The sequence below is a fragment of the Rattus norvegicus genome, chromosome 3, assembly GCF_021556685.1.
Source record: "Rattus norvegicus strain SHRSP/BbbUtx chromosome 3, alternate assembly SHRSP_T2T, whole genome shotgun sequence".
NCBI classification, from domain to species: Eukaryota; Metazoa; Chordata; class Mammalia; order Rodentia; family Muridae; genus Rattus; species Rattus norvegicus.
Window position 1 is genome coordinate 76504712 of NC_141536.1, and position 22566 is coordinate 76527277.

Genomic DNA, 22566 nt, shown 5'->3' on the forward strand with positions numbered 1-22566 from the left:
CAGTACTAGGTCTCAATACAAAAGATATGCTTTTATTGGTTATGTCAAAATGAACATAAAAATTTAAAAATTCCCTGGTTATTCTGCTACTATACATCAGAAAAAAGGAAAGTACCTTGGCTCTAGCATGAACTTGGTCTCCAGGCTAGACACAGCAGGGACCCTGAGGGTAGCTGGTTTACTCTTTAATTTTCTGGAGCAAAATCTAGAGCAGTAACATGTCAGTATCCTAGTTCCATACAGTATCCCATGCCACCAGCACCCCTACTCCCACACTGAGAGTTGGGTACTTCTGGCCTGTGAACAAACAGCTACCACTTCTCTCACAGAACCTGCTCCCATAGGCAGGGTCAGGTGTTGCTGTCCCACACCATCTTCATAGTCTTTCATGGTCTTTCAATGACCCATCTTCCTCTGGGCTCCAAATGAGAATATGATAACCTAGAAGAAACAAGAAGTCTGACTGACACCTTCCATTATTGGTCTGTCTCAGAGGTTGGTGCTGTCTTGGGGGAACTAATAGACTGGCATCGCCATGACCAGAATAAAGCCAGATGGGTAACCTAGGCCAGAGACCACTGTCTGCCGGGTATGTTTACTGCCTACTGCCCTGGGATGAACTGGGCAGGGATTTAGCCTCCATTGCAACCTAGTTTGAGATAGTTACTCACCCATAGTAGAAGCCAGTGTGTCTCCCATAGGATTGAACTCATTGAGCTGCAAGAGTGAGAGTATCGGTGTGAAGTGAGGAGAGAGCAGTACAGAGGCAGTACATGGGGACTCGTCCTGATCAGAAAGCTGCTTAACTCCCTACTTCCCCCCATCACTGTTTGAGGTGCCAAGTCTCACCGAAGTAATACCGGAATATCCTGGATCATAGAGCTGACACATCATCTTCCCCGAGCTTCCATCAAACACATCTATTGTCCTTAGTTCATAGGGAACACAACTTTTAAGATTAGGATCTGGGTATCGGCCCACAACAATGAGGTTGTGCCGTGAATGCCAGGTCGCCTAGGAAATGGAGAGGTCAGTCAGAATGTAAAATATTCTTGAAGCCAGGGAAGATGACTCAGTTGGCACAAGTACATCTGGTTTTGGAGCCCCAAAACCCCTATAAAAATTTTGTCATGATGCACCTAGAATTCCATCTGGGAGGTGGAGACCTGATGCCTCGAACTTGCCAAATCTACTCCAGCCAAATCAGTGAGTTCCAGGTTCAGTGAGAAACAGTTTCAAAAATAAGGTGGAAAACAATTGAGAAAGACACCTGCTGTCAACCTCTAGCCTGCACACAAGTATTCTTTAAGGAGTAGCTCTGTGGCAGAGCACTTACACAGTATACACAAGACTGTATGTTTCTTCCCAGAATCTCACATATAGGCCAACCTGGTCTACACAGAAGCCCTGTCTTGAAAAAACAAAAGTCTGAACAAGGATGATGGGAAAACATTTGTAAGAGCCAGAGGTGTTCAGTGGTAAAGACCTTGCTTAGCAAGCACAAGTGTTCAGTCCCCAGAATTGTAAAAAACAAAGCAAAAATGCAATGCCCAATTTGATATCTTAAGAAACTGGGGCTGGGGATTTAGCTCAGTGGTAGAGCACTTACCTAGGAAGCGCAAGGCCCTGGGTTCGGTCCCCAGCTCCGAAAAAAAAGAACCAAAAAAAAAAAAAAAAAAAAAAAAAAAAGAAACTGCAAGAGAGGAGCTAGAGATGGCTCAGTGGTTAAGCACACGCTATTCTTGCAGAGGGAACCTGTGTTCATTTGTAGTACCTACACGCCAGCTCACAGCTATAACTCCACTTCCAGGTGATCCAGTGCCCTCTTCTGGATTATATACACACAATGTGTGTATATGAATATATATGTATGTGGGCATTATACACACATACATACACACATAATATGCATATTTTTCTCTCTTTTTTTTTTTAACCACTCATAGGTCAAGAACCCAATACTACATACAATACAAGTATGAGGGCTGGCTAGATCTCTCAGCAGATAAAGGCATCTGACCCCAACCAAGCCTGATAACCTGAGTTTGATACCCAGGGCCCATGTAGTGGGAGGGAAAAAACCAACTCTGACCACCTGCCTACTGTGGCATGAGGGAAAAGGCACATACACAACATTAATAAATAAAAGGGATTTTAATCTTTAAAAGACTTCTCTGTAGATTATTATATATCTAGGAGGGGACTTAAAAGTGAGTTGCCCTACATTATACGTGCTTGCTTTCCAGGTCCTTAGGAGGCCTCAGACCTTTTATTTTAAAGATGATTTTGTGTAGTGTCTTACTCTATGTACTCCTGGCTGTCCTGGAACTTGCTCTGTAGATCCAGATGGCCTCAAACTACTGGGATTAAAGGCATGCATCGCCACCACCACTCTTACATGTGTGAGTGTTTTGCTTGCATGTATGTAAGTATACTATATATGTTTACCTAGTAGAGGCCTGAAGAGGGCACTGGATCACCTGGAAGAGGAATTAGAGACAGTTGTGAGCTGCCATGTACTAGGATTTGAACAGGTCCTCTGAAAGAACAGCATGGTTCTTAGCCACTGAGCCATCTCTCTAGCTCCTTTCTTGCATTTTCTTAAGGTGATACCAACTTGGGCATTTTGTTTTGTTGTTTGTTTTTCTAATTCTGGGGGCTGAACCTTTGTGCGTGCTAGGCAATGTCTTAACCACTCTGGCTCCTTAGTGTTTTTCCATCAGCCTTGTTTTTTGGAGGAGGGATGCTAGAGTCACACACACACACACACACACACACACACACACACACACACACACACACACATTTCTTTTTGGTTTGTTTTTTCCACCAAGACAAAATTTCTCCTGGAACTCCCTCTATAGAACTGTCCGCCTGTCTCCTAAGTGCTGGGATTGAAGGTGTTTACTTCTATTGCTAAGCAGCCTTGTTTAGACTTTAACCTAAGAGATAAACCTATAACAAGACAAAAAGCCTCTGGTAAGCAACACCAAAGGACTTAGGTTCTGAAGCAGCTCCACTACTAATATTCCTCTCTCCACATGTAACAAAGATTTAAATATAAAGTCACTGGTGTGAAAGGGGAAGGAAAGAAAGCCCTCATCCCCTAATCACACCACTCAAAACAAATCTCGCTGTTATTGGTGGGATAGGACTGGATGGGCTTCTCCTAATCTCAAAACCGTTCTTGTTTTTTATAAGACAGGGTTATACTGTGTAGCCCAGGAATCCTAAAATCTCCAATCCTGCCTCAACCTGAAGTGCTAGGATTATAGTTTATAGTTTGTGCCCCATTCATGGCTTCAAGACAGTTTTGAAGGAAGTAAGACAAGATCAAGAGAAGAGGGGCTAGAGAGACAACCCAATGGTTAAGAGCACTGGCTACTCTTTCAGAGGACATAGGTTTCCTAGCACCTACAATGCTAGCTCACAATCATCTGGAACTCCAGTTCCAGGAGCTCCTAAGCCCTCTTCTCACCTCCAAGGGTACATATACACATGGTACACAAACATGTATGCAGATAAAACACTCATACATGCTCCTGGAGAGATGGCTCAATGGTTAAGACATTCACTGATCCTTCAAAGGTCCTGAGTTCAGTTCCCACATGACAGCTCACAGCTGTCCGATGCGATCTTCAGGTGTGCAGATATACATACAGAAAAGTATACACACACACACACACACACACACACACACACACACGAATCTTTTTTTTAAAAAAAGATGTATTTATTTATTATGTATACTATAGCTATCTTCAGATATACTAGAAGAGGGCATCAGATCCCATTACAAATGGTTGTGAGCCACCATGTGGTTGCTGGGATTTGAACTCAGGACCTCTGGAAGAGTAGTCTTTTTTTTTTTTTTTTTGGTTCTTTTTTTTGGAGCTGGGGACCGAACCCAGGGCCTTGCGCTTCCTAGGCAAGCGCTCTTACCACTGAGCTAAATCCCCAGCCCTGGAAGAGTAGTCTTAACCACTGAGCAATCTCTTCAGCCCAATCACTCATACACATTATATAAATAATACTTAAGAGAAAATTAATACATGCATTGGCTTGGAAGTAGTTGCTAACTTAAGAGAAAATTAATACATGCATTGGCTTGGAAGTAGTTGCTAAAAAAGAAAATTAGATGTTGTCATCAATGGATATGATGGAACAGAAGAGCACACAGCCTAGCAAGAGCAATAACTGGCCTTGACCTCCTACTTCTACCCTCAGGTGCTAGGATCGCCAGTGTATACTACCACACCTGATAATTTAGGTATGTCATCACCCACACACACACACACCAATGTTGTCTACCACTGGGCAACATCCCCAGAAAAAAAAAATCCTTTTGTGTGCATGTGACAGAAATGTGATAGAATCTCAATATGTAGTCACGGCTGTCCTTGAACTCAGATCCACCTGCCTCTGCCTCCTGAGTGCTGGGATTAAAGGCATGTGCCATAATTCCTGGCTTCAGAAGAATTCTTAATATTGTTTATTATTGGTTTTGATTTGATGTGTGTGGGATACTAGGTTTTATTTAATATTTAACTGTTAAGTCCTTATCAAGTTCTAGGCATGGTGTCAGTGTTTTATGTGTCCTGACTCATCTTTACGACCCTACCAGTTAGATACTATTCCCTCTTACAGATGAAACAGGTCTAAATTGGGAAACTAAGGTCTTATTTCTATTATTAGAAACCACTTAAACCTCCAAGGCAATCCAATAACGTTAGGTTAGTTTATGAGTCAGCTGAAACATGGGTAACTGAAACAGGGCAGAACAAATGTTCAAGGCCATAGAAAATGCCTACAGTAAGATCAATGCTGGGCTGTAAAGTTTAGAAAGCTAGCTTATAAGATATACTAAGAAAACTCAGTGGGTGCTTGGCGTGGATGGTGGTGCATGCCTTTAATACCAATCACCTGGGAGGCAGAAGCAGATGATCTCTACTGGATCAAACGTAGTTTTGTTATGTAGCAAGTTCTAGGCTAGTCAGGGAGACCCTACCTCAAAAAGACAGAACTCTCAATTGAATTATGGAAATGGGATAAAAGAAACAGAGAAAGCCAAAGGGCTAAAGGGCCTTTTATTATGTCAGTGAAAGGTTTTATTTGAGATTGTAGGCTTCATACGTGACCCTTCCCCCAACATGGAAAGATCTGACCCATTCCCTTAATGACAGATTCCTTTCTCTTGTCACTCACCTTGATGGGTGTGAGGTGCTGAAAATGGCGGTGAGGGTGGGAGATCAGACTCAGGGGGCTATCCCACTGGGAGGCAGAGTAAACCCGAATCTCATTGTTCTGGTCAGTAGTCAGGAGCCGAGCTCCATCGGGGCTAAAACAAGCTGACAAAGTGAAAAGCCCTTAAGCTGAAGGAACCCTCAGCCCCTCGTATCCTAACCTTCCAAAGTGCCATTCCTTTCTAGGTCAGGGTAGCAGAGGTCAATCTGGACTATGAACAAAACTACCATAGAAACTCCACACCCAAAGGGGCAGTCAGTGCCGGAAAGGCTCCTCGACATCATTGACCTGGTGGCAGTGGTGAGAAAGCCAGGGTCCATAAGAAAGATGGGCTTGGGATATCACACCTGAATTGACAGGATGCCTGTGAGGCAGTGAGAAGAGGAAGCTGTCTTTCCCTTTAATTTGGCGCAGGTCCCAAATTTTCACTGTTTGATCTATGGAGGCTGTGGCCAGAAGCCAATCACAGCAGGGGTTCAGGGCCACATGGGCTACTTTCTTTTTGTGCATTCTGAGGTTCCAAAGCTGCAGAGAAAAGTTTGGTTCAGGTGGAGGTACAGAACCAAAGAGGGGTGAGGGGATGAGGAGTGGGCCACATTGTACCCACCTCCTTGCCATCTGTGTTCGTCAGGATCACGTGTCCCATATTGTCTCCTGTAACCACCACTCGGCTCTTGGCAGAAACATCAAGGCTGCAAAACCAGACCCTAGAGGGAGAGCGTGTGCTGTAAGACTCTTTAAGACTGCTGCAGCTCCAGTACCCAACAGGCATCAATAAGTATTTGTTGAATCAATGAATAAGGGTCTTACTATAAACTTCCAGCGGGGGTACTCAGCCTTGTTTACCTTGCAGAAAAAGTGGGTTAAAGAGTACAGAGTTGACAGAATTCAGAAATATGTCCAGTTACTGCTGGGCTCAGAATCCCCAGCTAGTCCCTGGAACTTCGGCCATAAAGCAAATTCAAAAGCTAGCGTGCTCCCCACAGCCCAGGTTCTGAAGAGCCTTATTTACTATTCTAACACTCATCACTCTTCAGTCTTTGCACCAAAGGAGAGGACGGACCAAACAGGAAATGTTCAGCTCAGCTCTGTGAACATCTGTCCCCTTCTGAGCATTTAGGGGGAAAAAAATCAAATACTCACAGAAACTTTTTACTCTCGAAAACTATGTGAGAACAAAGAGACTCGAGAAGCAGGTATTTCGTGGATCCTGATTGGAAGCCAAGAGAACTCCAAGTCTATCTAGTCCCATCTCCTGATGGTGCTGTTCTTGACCTTGTGGGACAGCCCAGAATGATACCCAAGCTGCTTAGACTCACTGCACACACCTACACATCCTTAGCAGAATTGTGCCCCTGGCTAGAAATCAAAATGGCTCCATGTCTCCAGCCACTTGTTCTTAGGAGAGGACTCTTCTACCGGTTAACACTTCCACCAAGGAGACAGTACGGCCATTTCATCCCAGAAAATGAAGGGCAATAAAACTGCACTTCTTTCGTTTCTTTCCCACCTCCTCTCTCTTTTTCCTTTCTTTTTTTAAAGATAGGCCCTCACTATGTAGTCCTAGATGGACCAGGCTGACTTAGAACTCACAGTGATCCACCAGCCTCTGCCTCCCAAGTGCTACCACTAAAGATAAATGCCACCATATGTGGCTAAACTTCAGTTCATGATTCCTGCTCTACTCTGTAAATACCTTTCTAAGGAAATACCTTGTTGATTTATCCTGTGAAAGTAAAGGTCTAATTTAATTTGGATATAACTTACAGGAGTAATTAAGCCCTTCCGTCAAAGATGAGAGCTAAGGATCCAGAACACCTTCTTAGTGATCCCATTTGGATCACAGTCAGAGCAGTCAGAGTCTAAGGAAGAAAAGGAATGTTGCAAAGTGGCTAAGACCCCTGTCTTCCCTGTGCTGGGCCAAAGTGAAAGAAACAACTGGACGTGATCTTAGCAAAACTGCGTCTAGAGCTTAGAAGCCATTTCCCTGACTAGTTGGACTACTCACTTGCAAGAGTTTGAGCTGGTATAAATTCTGAGAATGTTGCCTTTAAAATCCTGCAGCCTGGTTGTTCCCTCCATTGAGGAGGCAAAAAACTGGTTGGTATTGAGATGATTAAACTTCAGCCCAGTGATGCTTCCTCCAGCTCCAATCTAACATAAGGAAGGAAAAAGCCAGTGAGTAATGATGGGCCAGAAGTGAGGAACCAGGTCTGGGCACACAGACCTAAGGCAGCAGCACCAAGGCCAGCTTAGGTATCTGACATTTGAACTTCTATTTCTTAAGGCTTTATTTTGACTTATATTTTCAATTAAGAGCTAGTAAATATGACTGGTTCTGGTACACAGTTCTTTGAATTTCAACACACACAAACATTTGAATAGCCTAGCCACTCCCAAGTTAGGATGCAAACATTATTGACTCCACAAAAACTTCCTCATGCTGGCCTACTTTATCACACTTCCCAGCTTACATTTAACCCTTGGAAACCACAGTGAGCTTGAGCTCAGAAAAAGTGGGGTTTGGAGGACAGGAAACCATCGGTGACACAACTGTGAAGAGCCTGGAGGTATAGGAGGTGTTAGAGCACTTGCCAAGTATGCACAAGGCCCTGGGTTTGACCCTCAACTACACACACACCCCACAAATTAAAAAGGGAGAGGAGTAACACCTATGGCTTAACATTACTAAGAAGCTAGAAAGATGGCTTCGTGGTTAAGGGCACCTACTGCTGTTTTGGAGTTCAGTTCCTAGTATCTACATAACATGGCTCAAATTGCATGTAACTCCAACTCCAGAGAATCCAATGCCCGATTCTGGCCTCCCATACACATGGCATACACACACACACACACACACACACACACACACACACACACACACACACACACACAAACGAAAACAAAAGAAACCAAGCCAGGGCGTGGGAGCACATACTTTGAATGCCAGCAGTTGGAAGGCAGAGACAGGCAGATCTCTGTGAGTTAAAGGCCTGGTTGTTCTATACAGTGAGTTCCAGGACTATATATAGTTCCAGCGCTGATAGACTGTCTCAAATACAGTAAGAGCTGAAGCCAGAGCAGTGGTGGTGCACCCCTTTAATCCCAACACTGAGTAGGCAGAGGCAGGTAGATTTCTATTTGATTGAGGTCAGCCTGTTCTACAAAGCTGTTCCAGGAGAGCCAGAGCTGTTATACAGAGAAACCCTATCTTGAAAGATGATTGGGGTGGGGGGTGGGGGTTGACAGAGACAAAGAAAGACAGAGGCATAGAGAAATCATTTCCACTTCTTATACTGCTGCAATCCAGCCTCTTAAGTTTGAACAAGGTCATTAATATAACAAGCACTTAACTGACTTAACATACTGGCATGCTCTGGTTTTGTTTTTAGATAGGTCTCAAGGAGCCCTGGCTAATCTCAAACTCAGATATCTGCATACCTCTGCCTCCTCAAGGCTAGGATTGAAGGCGTGTGCCACCACTCCCAGTTGTAAGAACATTCTAACCAGTGTCCATTGTCTCTTAAACCTTTGCTGCTAGTAAGACAATCTTCTGTTCCCACTAGTTGATCACGTTTCACTATTTCAAGACATCACCACTGCCCCCCATCCTTCTCTTCTACCTGCTGAATAGCTGGCCTTATCCTGTTTAGACCCTGACGTACTACTAAGCATTCTGATACTACCTGCACTGACATTCATCTCAACTTAATGGGATCTGGAAACTGGGCTGAGGCCATTGTGCCGCCCTACTGTGTAAATGTCTCCTTGCCCCTACTTAATTATTTTTGGATTGAACTACTCAGAAAGGTAAGGAAAGAGGAGGTAGCAATCTTGAACAATCCACGGACTGAATAATTTCCAAATTTAAGGTAAATGTAATCTTGACGTGCAAATCTGTCAAAGAATTTAGAAAAATTACTGGGAAATTTTATACATGAACACAAAATGAAAAATTCTGAAGAATATTATCAAACTACATCCAGTGATAATTTCAAAAGGTCAAATACCTTATGATTAGGATGGATTTGTTCCAAAAGACAATGTTGGTTTAAACATTAAAAATTAATCCAGCCATGGTGGCCTGTGCCTGTAATCCCAGCACTAGGCAGAAGTTCAAGGCCACTTCGGGCCTCATTTCTAAAACAAAGCTTGGTTAAAAAAAATTTAATTAAGCATCAAAGGAAGCAAAAATGAAAAAGCAACCAATAGAATGGAAGAAATACTTGGAAGTCATGAATTTGAGAAGAGGTTAATTTTAAAGTCATATTATTTAGTCATATTTAGTCATAACTAAACTAAACAACAAACAAAACTCCAAATATCCACTAAAAAGCCACACAGATGTCCAATAAACATATGAAAAGGTACTCTTCATCTAGAGAAACGCAAAGGAAACTACAATGCCACCTCCACACCTCACAAAGAATGGAGAACAACGTTAGTGAGGATTTGGAGGAACTGGAATTCTTGCGCACTCTTTTAAAAAAATTATTTTTTATTGAAAATAGACTTTAAAAATATAATATATTCTGATTATGGTTTCTCCTAACCCGTCTTGTGCATTCTTGATGCAAGATGGTGTAGCCACTACTGAGAACAGTATTGTTGGCTTACAATCATCTGTAATTGAATCCTATGCCCTCTTCTGGTGTGTCCGAAGAAAAGAGAGATCACCAGAGCTCACTGGCCAGCCTACCCTACTTGGTGAACTCCAGGCCACTAAGAGCACAGTGGGACAGTGTGATAGCTCAGCAGAAAAGGTGAGACACAGCTGAGCATGCATTTGTCCCCCATTACAGGTGGGCTACTACGCCACATACTGGAGATTCGAATTCTATCCTCATTATCCACCAAGCCATCTCTTGCCTCTCTGTAGGAAAAACATTTAAATCTTCAGATAAACTGTGACAATTAAAAAATGTAAGGGGTTGGGGATTTAGCTCAGTGGTAGAGCACTTGCCTAGCAAGCATAAGGCCCTGGGTTCGGTCCCCAGCTCCGAAAAAAAAAATGTAGATTTCTGCTTCTGGCCATGCTAGTATCAGAAATCCAACATACCTCATCTTTTAAAGAACTAGAAAAATGAGCAAAATACATGAAACGCATTTACAATACACGTGCAATAGGCAGACAAGAAAGGATGGAGAAGTTATGAGGGTGGCCTGCAAGTGTGCAAGCTTATTGCTTAGAGAATATATCCAGGCTAGGAGGGAGAATAGCTGCTGTGTCTCAGTAAGACGGGCAGAGAGACTGTGAACATGGAGTGTTGAGGAGGCAGATGCACAGAGAATACTTGGGAGATTTTCCATGGACTTCTTCCAGACTTTGACTGACTGTTACTGTGTAAATGTTTGTGAGGAAATTGCCCTAAATTGGAGGAAATAAAATCGGCACAAATTAGTTGGAGAAAATCTTTAAAATGATCTTTGTAATCTCATCATCCAATGAAAAGGTGGGTTTTGTTTTGTTGAAGCTGGTTTTGACTATTCAGCCCAGGCTGGCCTACCTCTTTCTGTCCTCCTGCCTTTGCTTCCCCAGTGCTCAGATTACAGGCCGTGACAGAACACTATGCCCAACTATGGTTATTCATAATATACAGGGTATCTATTGGATATATTAACTACACTTCAGGGCACGGTCCATATTCAGGAGTAGTTGGCCAACACAAAATTACTCAATGGTATTTTTGTAAACTTTTCATCTTATTTTTCTTTGTTTGGCTTTTTATTTTTTATCTTTTTTCCTGAAACAGGGTCCCATTATGTAGCTCTGGCTGTCCTGAAACTCACTATGTAGACCAGGCTGGCCTTCAGAGTTCTGCCTATCTCTTAAATGCTGGGATTAAAGGCGTGATCACTACTGCTGGCTATTTGGACATATTTTTATTTTATTTGTATTTTCTTGTTTATTTTTCCATTTTGGGTATGTGTGTTTCTTGGGTTTTTTTTTCTTTTTTCTTTTTTTTTTTCTTTTTTCTTTTTTTTGGAGCTGGGGACCAAACCCAGGGCCTTGCGCTTGCTAGGCAAGCGCTCTACCACTGAGCTAAATCTCCAACCCCGTTTTTGTTTATTTGTTTAATTGTTTTTGTTTTTTTTAATATTTTATTTATTTATTATGTATACATCATACAGCTTTCTGCCTGCATGTGTGCCTGCAGGCCAGAAGATGACCCCAGATCTCATTATAGATGGTTGTGAGCCACCATGTAGTTGCTGGGAATTGAACTCAGGACCTTTGGAAGAGCTGTCAGTGCTCTTAACCACTGAGCCATCTCTCCAGCCCCCTTGTTTTTGTTTTTAATGAGAGAAATAACAGAAAGTTGGGTGGTAGGGAGGTGGAAAGAATCAGGGAGAAATTGAGAGACGAGAAAACATGAAAAACATTTTTCTTTGTTTATTTGTTTGCTTGCTTGCTTGTTTGTTTTTTGAGACAGGGTTTCTTTGTCTAGCCCCAGCTGTCCTGGAACTCACTATGTATGTAGACCAAGCTGGCCTCAAATCCAGAGATCCACCTGCTTCTGTCTCCCAAACATTGGGATTAAAAGTGTGTGCCACCACTGTCTGGCTTACCAAAATATATTGTATAAAAACTTAAAAAAAAAAAAAAAGGCCAGACATGGTGGTACATGCCTTTAATCCCAATCCTCAGGAGAAAGAGGCAGGCAGATGGGGAAAGAGGGGAGTAGAAAGGGGAGAACAAGAGAGAGAAGGAGACAAGGGGGAAGAAACTACTAGAAAAAAAGTAGCCTGAAATTTGTAGCCAAATTTGGTGACAACTGTAAACCAATTGGTTGAGGCTCAATGATAAAAAGCAGATAAAACTTGGAAAATTAAGGAGCACATCACAATCTTTTGTATTTATTTATTTATTTATCAATTTATTTATTTTTGGTTTTTCAAGACTAAGTTTCTCTGTGTAGCCCTGGCTGTCCGGGAACTTATTCTGTAGACCGGGCTGGCCTCTAACTCCACCTGCCTCTGCCTCCCAAGTGCTGGGATTAAGGTCTTGTGCCACCACTGCCTGGTCTCTTTTTATTTCTTTTTGAGGCAGGATATCATGTAGCTAGTTGGCCTCCAAATCAGTATGTAGACTGCGGCTGGCCTTAAGTGCTGCCATTACATATGTGTGCCATGTATGACACGAGCATAGATTATATGAGCACATGAGTTTTTAGAAGAATCAGAAAGAAAAAAATATTCACATATAAAGACTTTATAAGGGTAGTGGCTAATCTCTCACTAAAAAGCATCTTTCTAAGAGTCTGGATGACTTAGTGGTTAAGTACTCTTGAGTTTGGTTCCCAGAACCACCTTGGTCAGCTTATAACGTCCTTTAACTCTCACTCTAAGTCATCTGATGACTCTGTGAGCACCTGCACTTATATACACATACCCACATGGAAACACACACACACACACACACACACACACACACACACACACACTCTCACACACACTCACACATGTACATAATTTAAAACTAAAATAATAAAAGTAAATATTTTTTTAAAAAACATCTTTGACGTACTAAAAAAATGAACCAACAACACATTGTGCAATGTAAATATATTGACTTTTTATTTGTAAACTAAAATGTAATTTTAGGGCTGGTGAGACATCTGAGCAGGTAAAAGCACTGGCTGCCAACACTGACAACCTGAGTTTAATCCCCAGAACCCACATGGTGGAGAAGAGAACCAGCTCCCACAAGTTGTCTTCTGATCCCCATATATTCAAGTACTCTTCCTCACAAACAATAAATAAATGTAAAAAAAAATTAATTGATTTCCTAAAATTTAAAGGTCTAGAATCCTATTATCTAATAAAAACAACTTACTTAAAAATACAGCAGGGGTTGGGGATTTAGCTCAGTGGTAGAGCGCTTGCCTAGCAAGCGCAAGGCCCTGGGTTCGGTCCCCAGCTCCAAAAAAAAAAACCAAACAAACAAACAAAAACAAACAAACAAACAAAAAAAACAGCAAAATTCTCTTTTAGGCAAATAGAAACTGGAAGATTTCATCACCAACTAATCTATATTATAAAAACTAGTAAAGGGATTTCTTCAGACAGAGGAAGATGTTTGTAAGAAGAAATCTAGAGCACATAAAAGAATGAAGAGCAGTGGAAGTGACAATAGATACATATAAATATTTTCTACACTTTAGAATATCTTTGAAGCTAGGTGTAGTGATGAATTCAGCACCCAGGAGGGAGAGGCAGGGTCTCTCTGTGAGTTCCAGGTCACTTTGGTCTACACAGGCAGTTCTGCAACAGCCAAGGCTACATAAAGACCCTATCTCAAAGAAAAGGGTGGTGAATTGGGCTAGAGAGGTGGCTCAGCAGTTAAGAGCACTTGTTGTTCTTGCAGAGGACCCATATTTGATTCCCAGCACCCACATGGTGGGTCATAACCATCTGTGATTCCAGTTCCAGGGAGTCCGACCCCTTCTTCTGACCTCCTGACAACAGGCTGCATGTGGCATACATACATATATGTAAACAAAATATGTATAAAAATAAAACAGCTAAATCTTTAAAAATATACTTTACATTGTTAAAAAATGGAGCCTAGGGGCTGGAGAGATGGTTCAGCGGTTAAGAGCACCCGACTACTCTTCCAGAGGTCCTGAGTTCAATTCCCAGCAACCACATGATGGCTCACAACCATCTGTAAAGAGATCCGATGCCCTCTTCTGGTGTATCTGAAGACAGCTACAGTGTACTTATATATAATAAATGAATAAATCTTAAAAAAAAAATGGGGCCTAGGGTTATAGCTTAAGTACATGCTTAGCATGCACAAGGCCCAGGGTTCAATCCCCCTTACACACCTGTAAAATATTCTAACACTATAGCTGGCCTTGGGACTGTTGGTTCAAGACTAGCTCGAACTGTACAGTGACACTTGGTCCTAAGAACACACACACACACACACACACACACACACACACAAAGATTTCTACCCTAAATCCCAGCCATTTCAGTTGTAAGTATTTACTAAAGAAAATACTGGCAGTGGTGGCACGTGCTTTTAATCTCAGCACTTGAGAGGCAGAGACAAGCAAGCAGATCTGAATTGGAGGCCAGCCTGGTCTACAGACAGCTAGTTCTAGGATAGCCAGAGCTACACAGAGAGACTGTCTTGAAAAAAAAATTCAAGAAAATGTAAATTAATCTATAGGGATAGAAAGCAGATCAGTAGTTCCCAAGAACAGGAGCAAGAATAGAAAAGAATGGATTATAAAGGCATCAGAAATTAATAGAAATGACACAGACATTATTTTTCTTGTGGTAATGGGTTAATAGTATATATGTGGTAGAAGTCATCAAATCAAATACTGCAGTTTACCATATGTCAGTTAAAGAATAAAGAAATGATTAAAAACAAAGAAAGGGGGCTGGAGAGATAGCTCAGTGGACAGAGTCGACTGTTGATAAACTTGTCTGAGTTTAACCCACAGAGCCCACGTTGTAGGAGAGAACGCTCTCTCGAAAGCTGTCCTTTACCCTTCACACGTATTCCATGGTATCTAACCATACAACAACACAAATGTAATTTAAGGAAGGAAGGAAGGAAGGAAGGAAGGAAGGAAGGAAGGAAGGAAGGAAGGGAAGGGAAGGGAAGGGAAGGGAAGGGAAAGGGAAGGGAAGGGAAGGGAAGGGAAGGGAAGGGAAGGGAAGGGAAGGGAAGGGAAGGGAAGGAAAGGAAAGGAAAGGAAAGGAAAGGAAAGGAAAGGAAAGGAAAGGGCTAGAAAACACTGTTCCCGCAGTGGACCCAAATTCAGTTTTCAGCACAGACATTAGTTAGCTCACACAGCCTACCTCCAGCCTCAGGGAATCAGATGCCCTCGCATAGACATTCAAATTTACACATAATTAAAATAAATAGTTTTGGGGTTGGGGATTTAGCTCAGTGGTAGAGCGCTTGCCTAGGAAGCGCAAGGCCCTGGGTTCCGTCCCCAGCTCCGAAAAAAAGAACCCAAAAATAAATAAATAAATAAATAAAATAAAAAATAAATAGTTTTTTAAAATGAGAAAGTGCTGGACATGGTGCTGCTCACCTTTAATTCCAGCGTTTGGAAGGTAGGAGCCAGTGGATCTCTGGTGAGTTTGAGGCCAGCCTGATTTTACAAAATGAGATGGAGTACAACCAAGGCTGTTTATACAAAGAACCTTCTCAACAAACAAACAAACAAACAGTTCAAGATCATCCCTACATAGTGAGTTCAAGGCCAACCTGAACATACATACTTTACATAAGTTAACACACAAAATTCTATGATAGCAATTCTATTATGCAGCAATATGGAACAGATAAATGGATGTGTGTAATGTACACACCCACGAGAAATGTTCAAAATGGATTTGGCTATTTACCTAAGTCTTTAAACTTCTATTACTTGAATTTTATAATAGACTTAAATTTTACAAAAATTCATTAGACATATTTTCACTTTGAAAATGTAATGTGACCAAACCCAGGATCAGATGACAAAAATCACAAAACATGGCCCTACTGTTCCCCTGTAACTGTTCTCAAGTCAACTTCCTATCAACATTTGGGGGTAAACAAAGTCCTCTACACCAGCAAACCTTCTCTCTGTTCCAAGTTAGCTCCCTGTGAAGCACAAAATTCAAATGCTCAAACTAATCTCCATGGCAGTGTAGGAAAGAAACTTCACTCCTATGCATGTATGATAATATACATACACAGTATATACAATATAATATACATGTTATCCATGTAGAAAAGGTGATATAGGAGGATAGGGTACAGCTCAGGAACAGAAAGAAGTTTGCCTAGCAATGTGGAGCCCTGCAGCACTTTACAAAAAAGTGGGGGTAGAGTGTGCAGAAACAAAAGCAAGCTCAGTCTGGCACTACCTCAAAGCAGCTATCTTTCTCCTTTTCCTCATGATGCTGTTCCCTAGAATATTTCAGACTATTTACCACCTCCAGGCATAACCACATTTTTCTATTCCCATGTCCTAGATTCCTGGGGAAATTAAAATCTCTTGCTGGAATTCTTTGTTCAAGCTTAAATTTAAATGTCCTCTCCTGAAAGTCACCTGTTTTGTTACCTGCACTGATACAGGGGCCGGAAATCTATGCAGCCCCGTCCTCAGCACTCATTTGGTTGTCTTCCTTCTAAATTTCTTCTGGTATTTGTTTTCTTGGCACCCATCTCAGACCTGGACTCCTGGTCTCCCATGCCTGTCTAACCTGGACTTTCCAATGAGCTAAACCTCCCATTTAAAGAGGCCTCATCGGGGCTGGGGATTTAGCTCAGTGGTAGAGCGCTTACCTAGGAAGCGCAAGGCCCTGGGTTCGGTCCCCAGCTCCAAAAAAAAAAAAAAAAAAAAAAGTAAAGAGGCCTCATCTGGGACACAACTTTGCCTCTTTCAGCTCTAACTCGAGAGGGAGATATAGTAAGCTAGAATGTGAGCAAGCCCAGATGTGTGCTGTACTTTATTTAGCCACAACAACATTTAAAACCACTGGAGACTAGTTACCTAATGCCAGTGTTAGGCTAAATACAATGAGTTGGTCCAAGTCTCAGCTATTTAGCAATCACTCCAACCTAGAAGTTTAGGGCCAGCCAGGGCAACATAATGGGACTTTGTCTCAAAAAATAAAATAAAGTGGTTAAATGATATTTTATATGTATTTTAGAACAATTAAAAATAATTTTTAAAATGGTACTTGATGTTACATCCATTTTGTAACTATTTTTTAAATGCATGACTGCTGTCCTGTCTGCATGTACACCTGCAGACCAGAAGAGGGCACCAGATCTCATTACAGATGGTTGTGAGCCACCATGTGGCTGCTGGGAACTGAACTCAGGGCATCTGAAAGAGCAGTTAGTGCTCTTAACCATTGAGCCATCTCACCAGTCCCCATTTTGGAACATTTTAAAATTAGGAGTAGGCTACATAGGGAATTCAAGGTCAGCCTGGATTACTAGCAGATCTGATCTCAAAAGATAGTAACTGGACATTGTAGCACATCCCTTTAATTCCACCACTTGGGAGACAGAGGCAGGTGGATCTCTCTGAGTTCCAAACAATCAAGGACCACATAGTAAGACTCTGTCTTAAAAATAAGAAAACAAAAGCCAAATAAACAAAACAACAAAAAGCATACAGCACTCATAGAGACCATATATATATATATATATATATATATATATATATATATATATATATATGTGTGTGTGTGTGTGTGTGTGTGTGTGTGTGTGTGTGTGTGTATACACACAGACACAGACACACAGACTCTCTCTCTCTCTCTCAGGCTTTATTTGAAAAAGAAAAAATTTATTTCCAAAAAATTTAAGACTTACATTTTTGCATGAAAATTGTCTCTTTACTATTAACTGTATAACTCCCCCCGCCCCTGCTCCCAAACCTGCTTGGCTTCTTGAGGTCTATTGAATTTTTAACTTTAGTTCTAAAACTAGAAAGTCGCTTTTTATAGAACAACTCTCCAATGACAGCTACCAACCAGATAAGGTAAACTTCCCAAACAGCCAACACCTTGGCAACTAGACACAAACCTTAGCATTGTAGACCATCCCTAAGGGACTGGTGGGCACGGTGGTGCACACCTATAATTCCATGTGAGAAATGGGAATAGGAGGATCATCTGGAGTACAAAATCATCCTTACCTACATAGCAGTTCAAAGACAGCTGGGGCTAAAATGAGCCCCTTTTCCAGAAAATCAAATGGTCGGGCTTTGTGGCACATACCTTTAATTCCAGTACTCATGAGGCAGAGGCAGAAAACCTATGTAAGCTCAAAGCTAGCCTGGTCTAAATAAAATGTTCCAGGCCAATCAGAGCTACATAGTGAGACCTTGTCTCAAAAAGTAAAAACCCAAATCAAACCAAAAAACAAAAATAAACAAAAATAAAAACTTAAGTGGGGATGTCAAGATGTAGTTCTGTGGAGAGATGGTTCAGTGGTTAAGAGCACTGACTGCTTTTCCCGAGGTCCTGAGTTCAATTCCCAGTAACCACATGGTGGCTCACAACCATCTGTAATGGGATCCGATGCCCTCTTCTGGTGTGTCTAAAGACAGCTACAGTATACTTATATATAATAAATAAATAAATCTTTTAAAAAAATGTAGTTCTGTGGTAAAAGGCTTGCCTTTGAGGCCTAACGACAGAAGCAGGGAAGGTCCTATGACAACAAGGCACCTCATAAACTCTACATTGAATTTTCAAATCTTCAAGTCTTGCTGATACCTGACAGCACCATGCCTTTCCTCTTGTCTCCTGATTATTTAAATAGTATTCTTCAGTCATCCATGAAGACTTTGACAACATCTATAACTCCCAGGGACTCCTTAGTGTTTTAGAGCATTTGGCATCTGCCTTTGTCCAGTTGTACCTCAAGCCCCTCATTTGTCCAACAAATACAAAGCAGCTACTTATGTCAAAGACTGTTCTAGGCCCTGAGGATATAGTGATAAAGCAGAAAGACAAGGTCCCTGCTGCCATGATTACTTTCCCATGGGCAAGAGAAATACAATATTCCAAATACTGATAAATGCTTGGGGAACATTGTGACACAGGGCAATTATTTAGGAAGTGATTGGGTTGGGCAGGGGCTGCTTCCTCTTTAACCAGACAGATCAATGGCACTTGCCTTTAATAGCAGCACTCTTGGGGCAGAGGCAGGTGAATCTTTATGAGTTCGAAACAAATTTGGTCTAAATAGTTCTAGGCCTCCCAAAGCTACATAGTGAAACCCTGTTTCAAAAATAAATAAACAAGAGGCACATTAGGAGATGGAGCGACACCTCCACTGTTAAAAGCACTTGTTGCTTGTGCAGAAGACCCAGGTTTGGTTCTGAGCATTCATTTGGCAGTCCACAACCATCTATAGCTCCAGTTCCAAAGGATGTGATGCCCACTCCTGTAGGTATACATACATGCAGGAAAAACATTCATATGCAAAAATAAAAATAATTTAAAAATTTTTAAAAAGGCAGATTACACAGCAACCCGAACTGTAAGTGGGAGGCAGCCATGAGAAAATTATAGAAAAGAGAACTCTAGCCAAAGAGAAAAAAACAAGTCCCAGCTTCAGGAACAGAAGTCGCTGGTACACCTGAAGCATGGGAAATACTATGGTTTGTGAATGAACGGTCCCCCTCCCCAACCCAAGGCTCATATATTAAAGGTCTGGTCTCCAGATGATGGAACTATTGAAAGGTTAACTGCATCATGAGGGGGCTAACTTCATCACCGCTTTAATTCATTGGTGAGTTTCCAAATGAATGAGCTAATAGGGCATGGGGTCTGGTTAGAGGAAACAGGTCACTAGGGGACAAGGCAATCACTTACTCCAGACCCCTTGCAATTCATTCTCCCTGCTTTCTGACTCCTGAGATAAGCCGCACTGCTCTACCATCCTCTTCTACCATGATGCCCACAGAGCAAACAAGCATGGGCCAAAACTCTCCAGCTGTTTTTCTTCCTTTAGATCCCTTCTCTCTGGGACTGCCACAGTAATGAAAAATTAACTACCACAGGAAAGATGGACAAAATGAGGTTTTGTAGGAAGGGATACAGAAAGGCATGGCCAAGGCAGGCAGGTCTATGAATTTGAAGCAAGCCTGGTCTACAATGCATTCCAAGCCAACCAATGAAATTCTATCTCAAAAAGAAGATGACGAAAAGGAGGAGGGAGAAGATGAGGAAGAGGAATGCTAGACTTTATAGACCAGTCTATACCTTCTGATATTTTAAAGACCATCATTAAAAACATATTTGAATTGTGTTGCCATTTATAAGTTTTAAAACCAGTTACTTTTTTCCCCAATCATCTGGCTATCAACATTCCTTCCATTCCTCCAACAATCAGCCTTAAAGCATAACCATCTGGCTCACGTAACCACTTACCCCTTTAAGGAAGATGGGTTTGTCCTTTATGCCAAAGTTCCAGATCATAATATCTCCCCCTTTGGAGCCCACAGCCAAAGTACTGGGATGAGTCGGGTGCCATGCCAAGGACGTTGTCCTCCTGTCAAAGGGGGCAGCTTTTTGGAATACCCGGTAAGAAGCTAGAGAGTGCAAAAAGGACTTCTGGAGACCCTAATACAGAGAAAATAGAGTTAATCTGGATTCCCTGAATTAAAACTCATGTCCTAAGCTGGGCATGGTGGTGCATGCCTTTCACTCCACTACTCAGCAGGTAGAGGTAGGTGAATTTCTGTGAGACTGAAGCCAGCCAGGTCAACATACAGAGATCCAGGCCAGCTAAGGCTACACAGAGATTGTGTCTCAGAACATTAATAAAAACTAAACTCAAGTCCTGGGTAAACTGTCACTCTCTGGCTCCTTTGTGCGTAGGCAGTAAGTCTTTGTTGGCCTTGTGTATCAACTATCTGCAATGTATGTGAACTAATCCTGGCAAGCAGGAGGGAGAATGCTTGTTGTAGCTAGGATGTCTACAGAGTAAAACATTTTCTCTTTGACTGAGTGTCCAGTAGGTCAGTCATCATATCTGAGGTGACCTGATGATTCTGAACCAATCCATCGTCTGGTTAGAGCGGGCAGCAGTTGAAAAGCTATGTACACCTTTGAGCGCCTCAGACAGGAAACATCTCACCTGCTGTAGTGACGGCCAGGTGGCTTTGCCCAACTTCTGCTGGTAAAGATCCCGGACAATGCTGCTGCTCCTCGGAGGGATCTGCAAGCTGGACAACTCTGCCAGAAGGCAGCACGACTCACATTTCCTACTAGAAACTGCCCAAGAAGAATAGACGTTTTCCTCTCCCCAGTCTCAGGAAAGGTTTCCCCTCTGAAAATCCTTTGTCTCATCATCTCCTAAAAGCCTTTCTCTGCTGTTGAATATCACTCAACCCAAGAAAGTAATAACAACACTTTCCCAAAACACTCCTCCAAACAGTAATTCTGCAGTGAAACTAAATATGGCCTTTCAGGGTTCCTTAGAGCTTTGCCAAGGAGCTACAGAATAGTGTACACTCAAGACTTTTCTTGTGTGGGATGACAAATTAGTAGGAGTTGAGGGACAAACTTAAAATCACATTTCTAGGACAGCATGGGAGTAATTGCTTAGGGAAAGAGGTTTGTTTAATCTTATATTAAAATAAGAGCTATCCAAACATATTGGTGCATAACTGTAATCCTAGCACTCTGAGGGCTGGAGCATAAACATCTTGAACTGGAGGCCAGCCTGGTCTACACAGAAATACTAAATAAATAACGTGATGAGCAACCATTACTTGAGTGGAAACCAGAAGAATTAACCAGGGTTTAGAAAAGCTCTAAATTGATTAGGTTGCTTCAGGGAAAGGAGGTAAATCAGAGTATATGAAAACAAAGTAACCCTGAATTACCAAACCCTTCTGGTGGACCCAATCTTATAAGGTCCTTTCTCTTGACAACTTTCCTTCCCATGAGAACATGGCTAAAACCATATCACTTTACCACATTCCTTATAGCCCCAGGTTCAAGCCCTGGTAAACGAGAATGAGCTTCCTGAAGAAAAGGGGTTGGGGGGAGACTTCACTCTCCGAGCTGAAACCCAAGGCCATACAGCTAACAACACCCACTATGGAAATTCAGCAATCAAAGGTCTATGAAAGTGAGGATAACTTTGAAACAGATGTGTAAAACTTCTGCAAGGAAAAGTGATGAGTGTGGCTTTTATGGTGATGGAGCTCATCTGATTCTTACTGCCACCTGGGGTAGAGGTGGGGGGTGACAGTTAAACTTAAACTCTCTGGTGTCAATGAACTGGCAAATAAAGCGCAGTCCTATGAGTGTAGCTCAGTTGCAGACCACTTGCTGAGCGTACTAGAGGCTTGGGTTCGAGCCCTAGATCTCTCAAATAAAATCACAGCCTGAGGTGACGGGGACCAGGAACTGCTTCAGAATCCTAGGCACAAGCACCGACCACCCCACCTTCAGCCTCTGGCGTGAGCACCCTGAACCACCCGAAAGCTAAGGCAGCGCACAGGCCGTACCGGGACCCTGCACAAACAGCTTCTTGGCTTCGGGCTCCAGCTCCTGAGGACTTCTGCGGCTTTTGCTCTTGAGGAGCACCGCAACGTCGGGGGACTTCTGGGTTTCTGGGCATTTCTTGGGAGCCATGACGTACTCGGTGAAGAGATACCAAGCTCTATGGCAAAATAACGAAGCAAGACCTGAAAAGCCTCGAAGGAGAAAAACAGGAAGGGACTACGTACGAAGGAGCGCCGTCGTCGCAGGTAGCTTGGCACAGACAACTTCGCGCCAAACTCTCCTAGGGCTGCTTTACTTTTAGCCCCGCCCTGTCCCCTC

At 42.3% G+C, this 22566-nt stretch overlaps 1 protein-coding gene and 1 long non-coding RNA gene across 11 annotated transcripts; one reads left to right on the forward strand and one right to left on the reverse strand.

Annotated features, from left to right (window-relative positions):
* Window positions 1-6: 6 nt before the first annotated feature.
* Ddb2 (damage specific DNA binding protein 2) lies at window positions 7-22566 on the reverse strand. Of its 10 annotated transcripts, none has more exons than XM_087645719.1 (10): window positions 22473-22566; window positions 20870-20967; window positions 20161-20352; window positions 7253-7398; window positions 5852-5951; window positions 5592-5769; window positions 5206-5348; window positions 850-1014; window positions 672-717; window positions 7-441 (listed from the first exon to the last, which is right to left on the reverse strand). In XM_087645719.1, the coding sequence occupies exons 3-10, from the start codon at window positions 20206-20208 to the stop codon at window positions 377-379; spliced, it is 891 nt and encodes a 296-aa protein (XP_087501845.1). In that variant the 5' UTR covers window positions 20209-20352; window positions 20870-20967; window positions 22473-22566; the 3' UTR covers window positions 7-376.
* Window positions 2958-7325, forward strand: LOC148006512 (uncharacterized). The gene is made up of 2 exons (XR_015684488.1): window positions 2958-4068; window positions 4116-7325. It is a non-coding gene; the product is annotated as an uncharacterized LOC148006512 (long non-coding RNA).

What these genes read in the sequence shown, in the direction of transcription:
- Ddb2 (XM_087645699.1), bottom strand. Translation starts at nt 22,377, where the DNA reads ATGGCTCCCAAGAAATGCCCAGAAACCCAGAAGTCCCCCGACGTTGCG. An exon ending in GCTGTTTGTGCAGGGTCCCG is followed by an intron (nt 20,968 to 22,250) that starts GTACGGCCTGTG and finishes GCCTTCTGGCAG; the next exon opens with AGTTGTCCAGCTTGCAGATC. An exon ending in CCTGGCCGTCACTACAGCAG is followed by an intron (nt 20,353 to 20,869) that starts GTGAGATGTTTC and finishes TCTCTGTATTAG; the next exon opens with GGTCTCCAGAAGTCCTTTTT.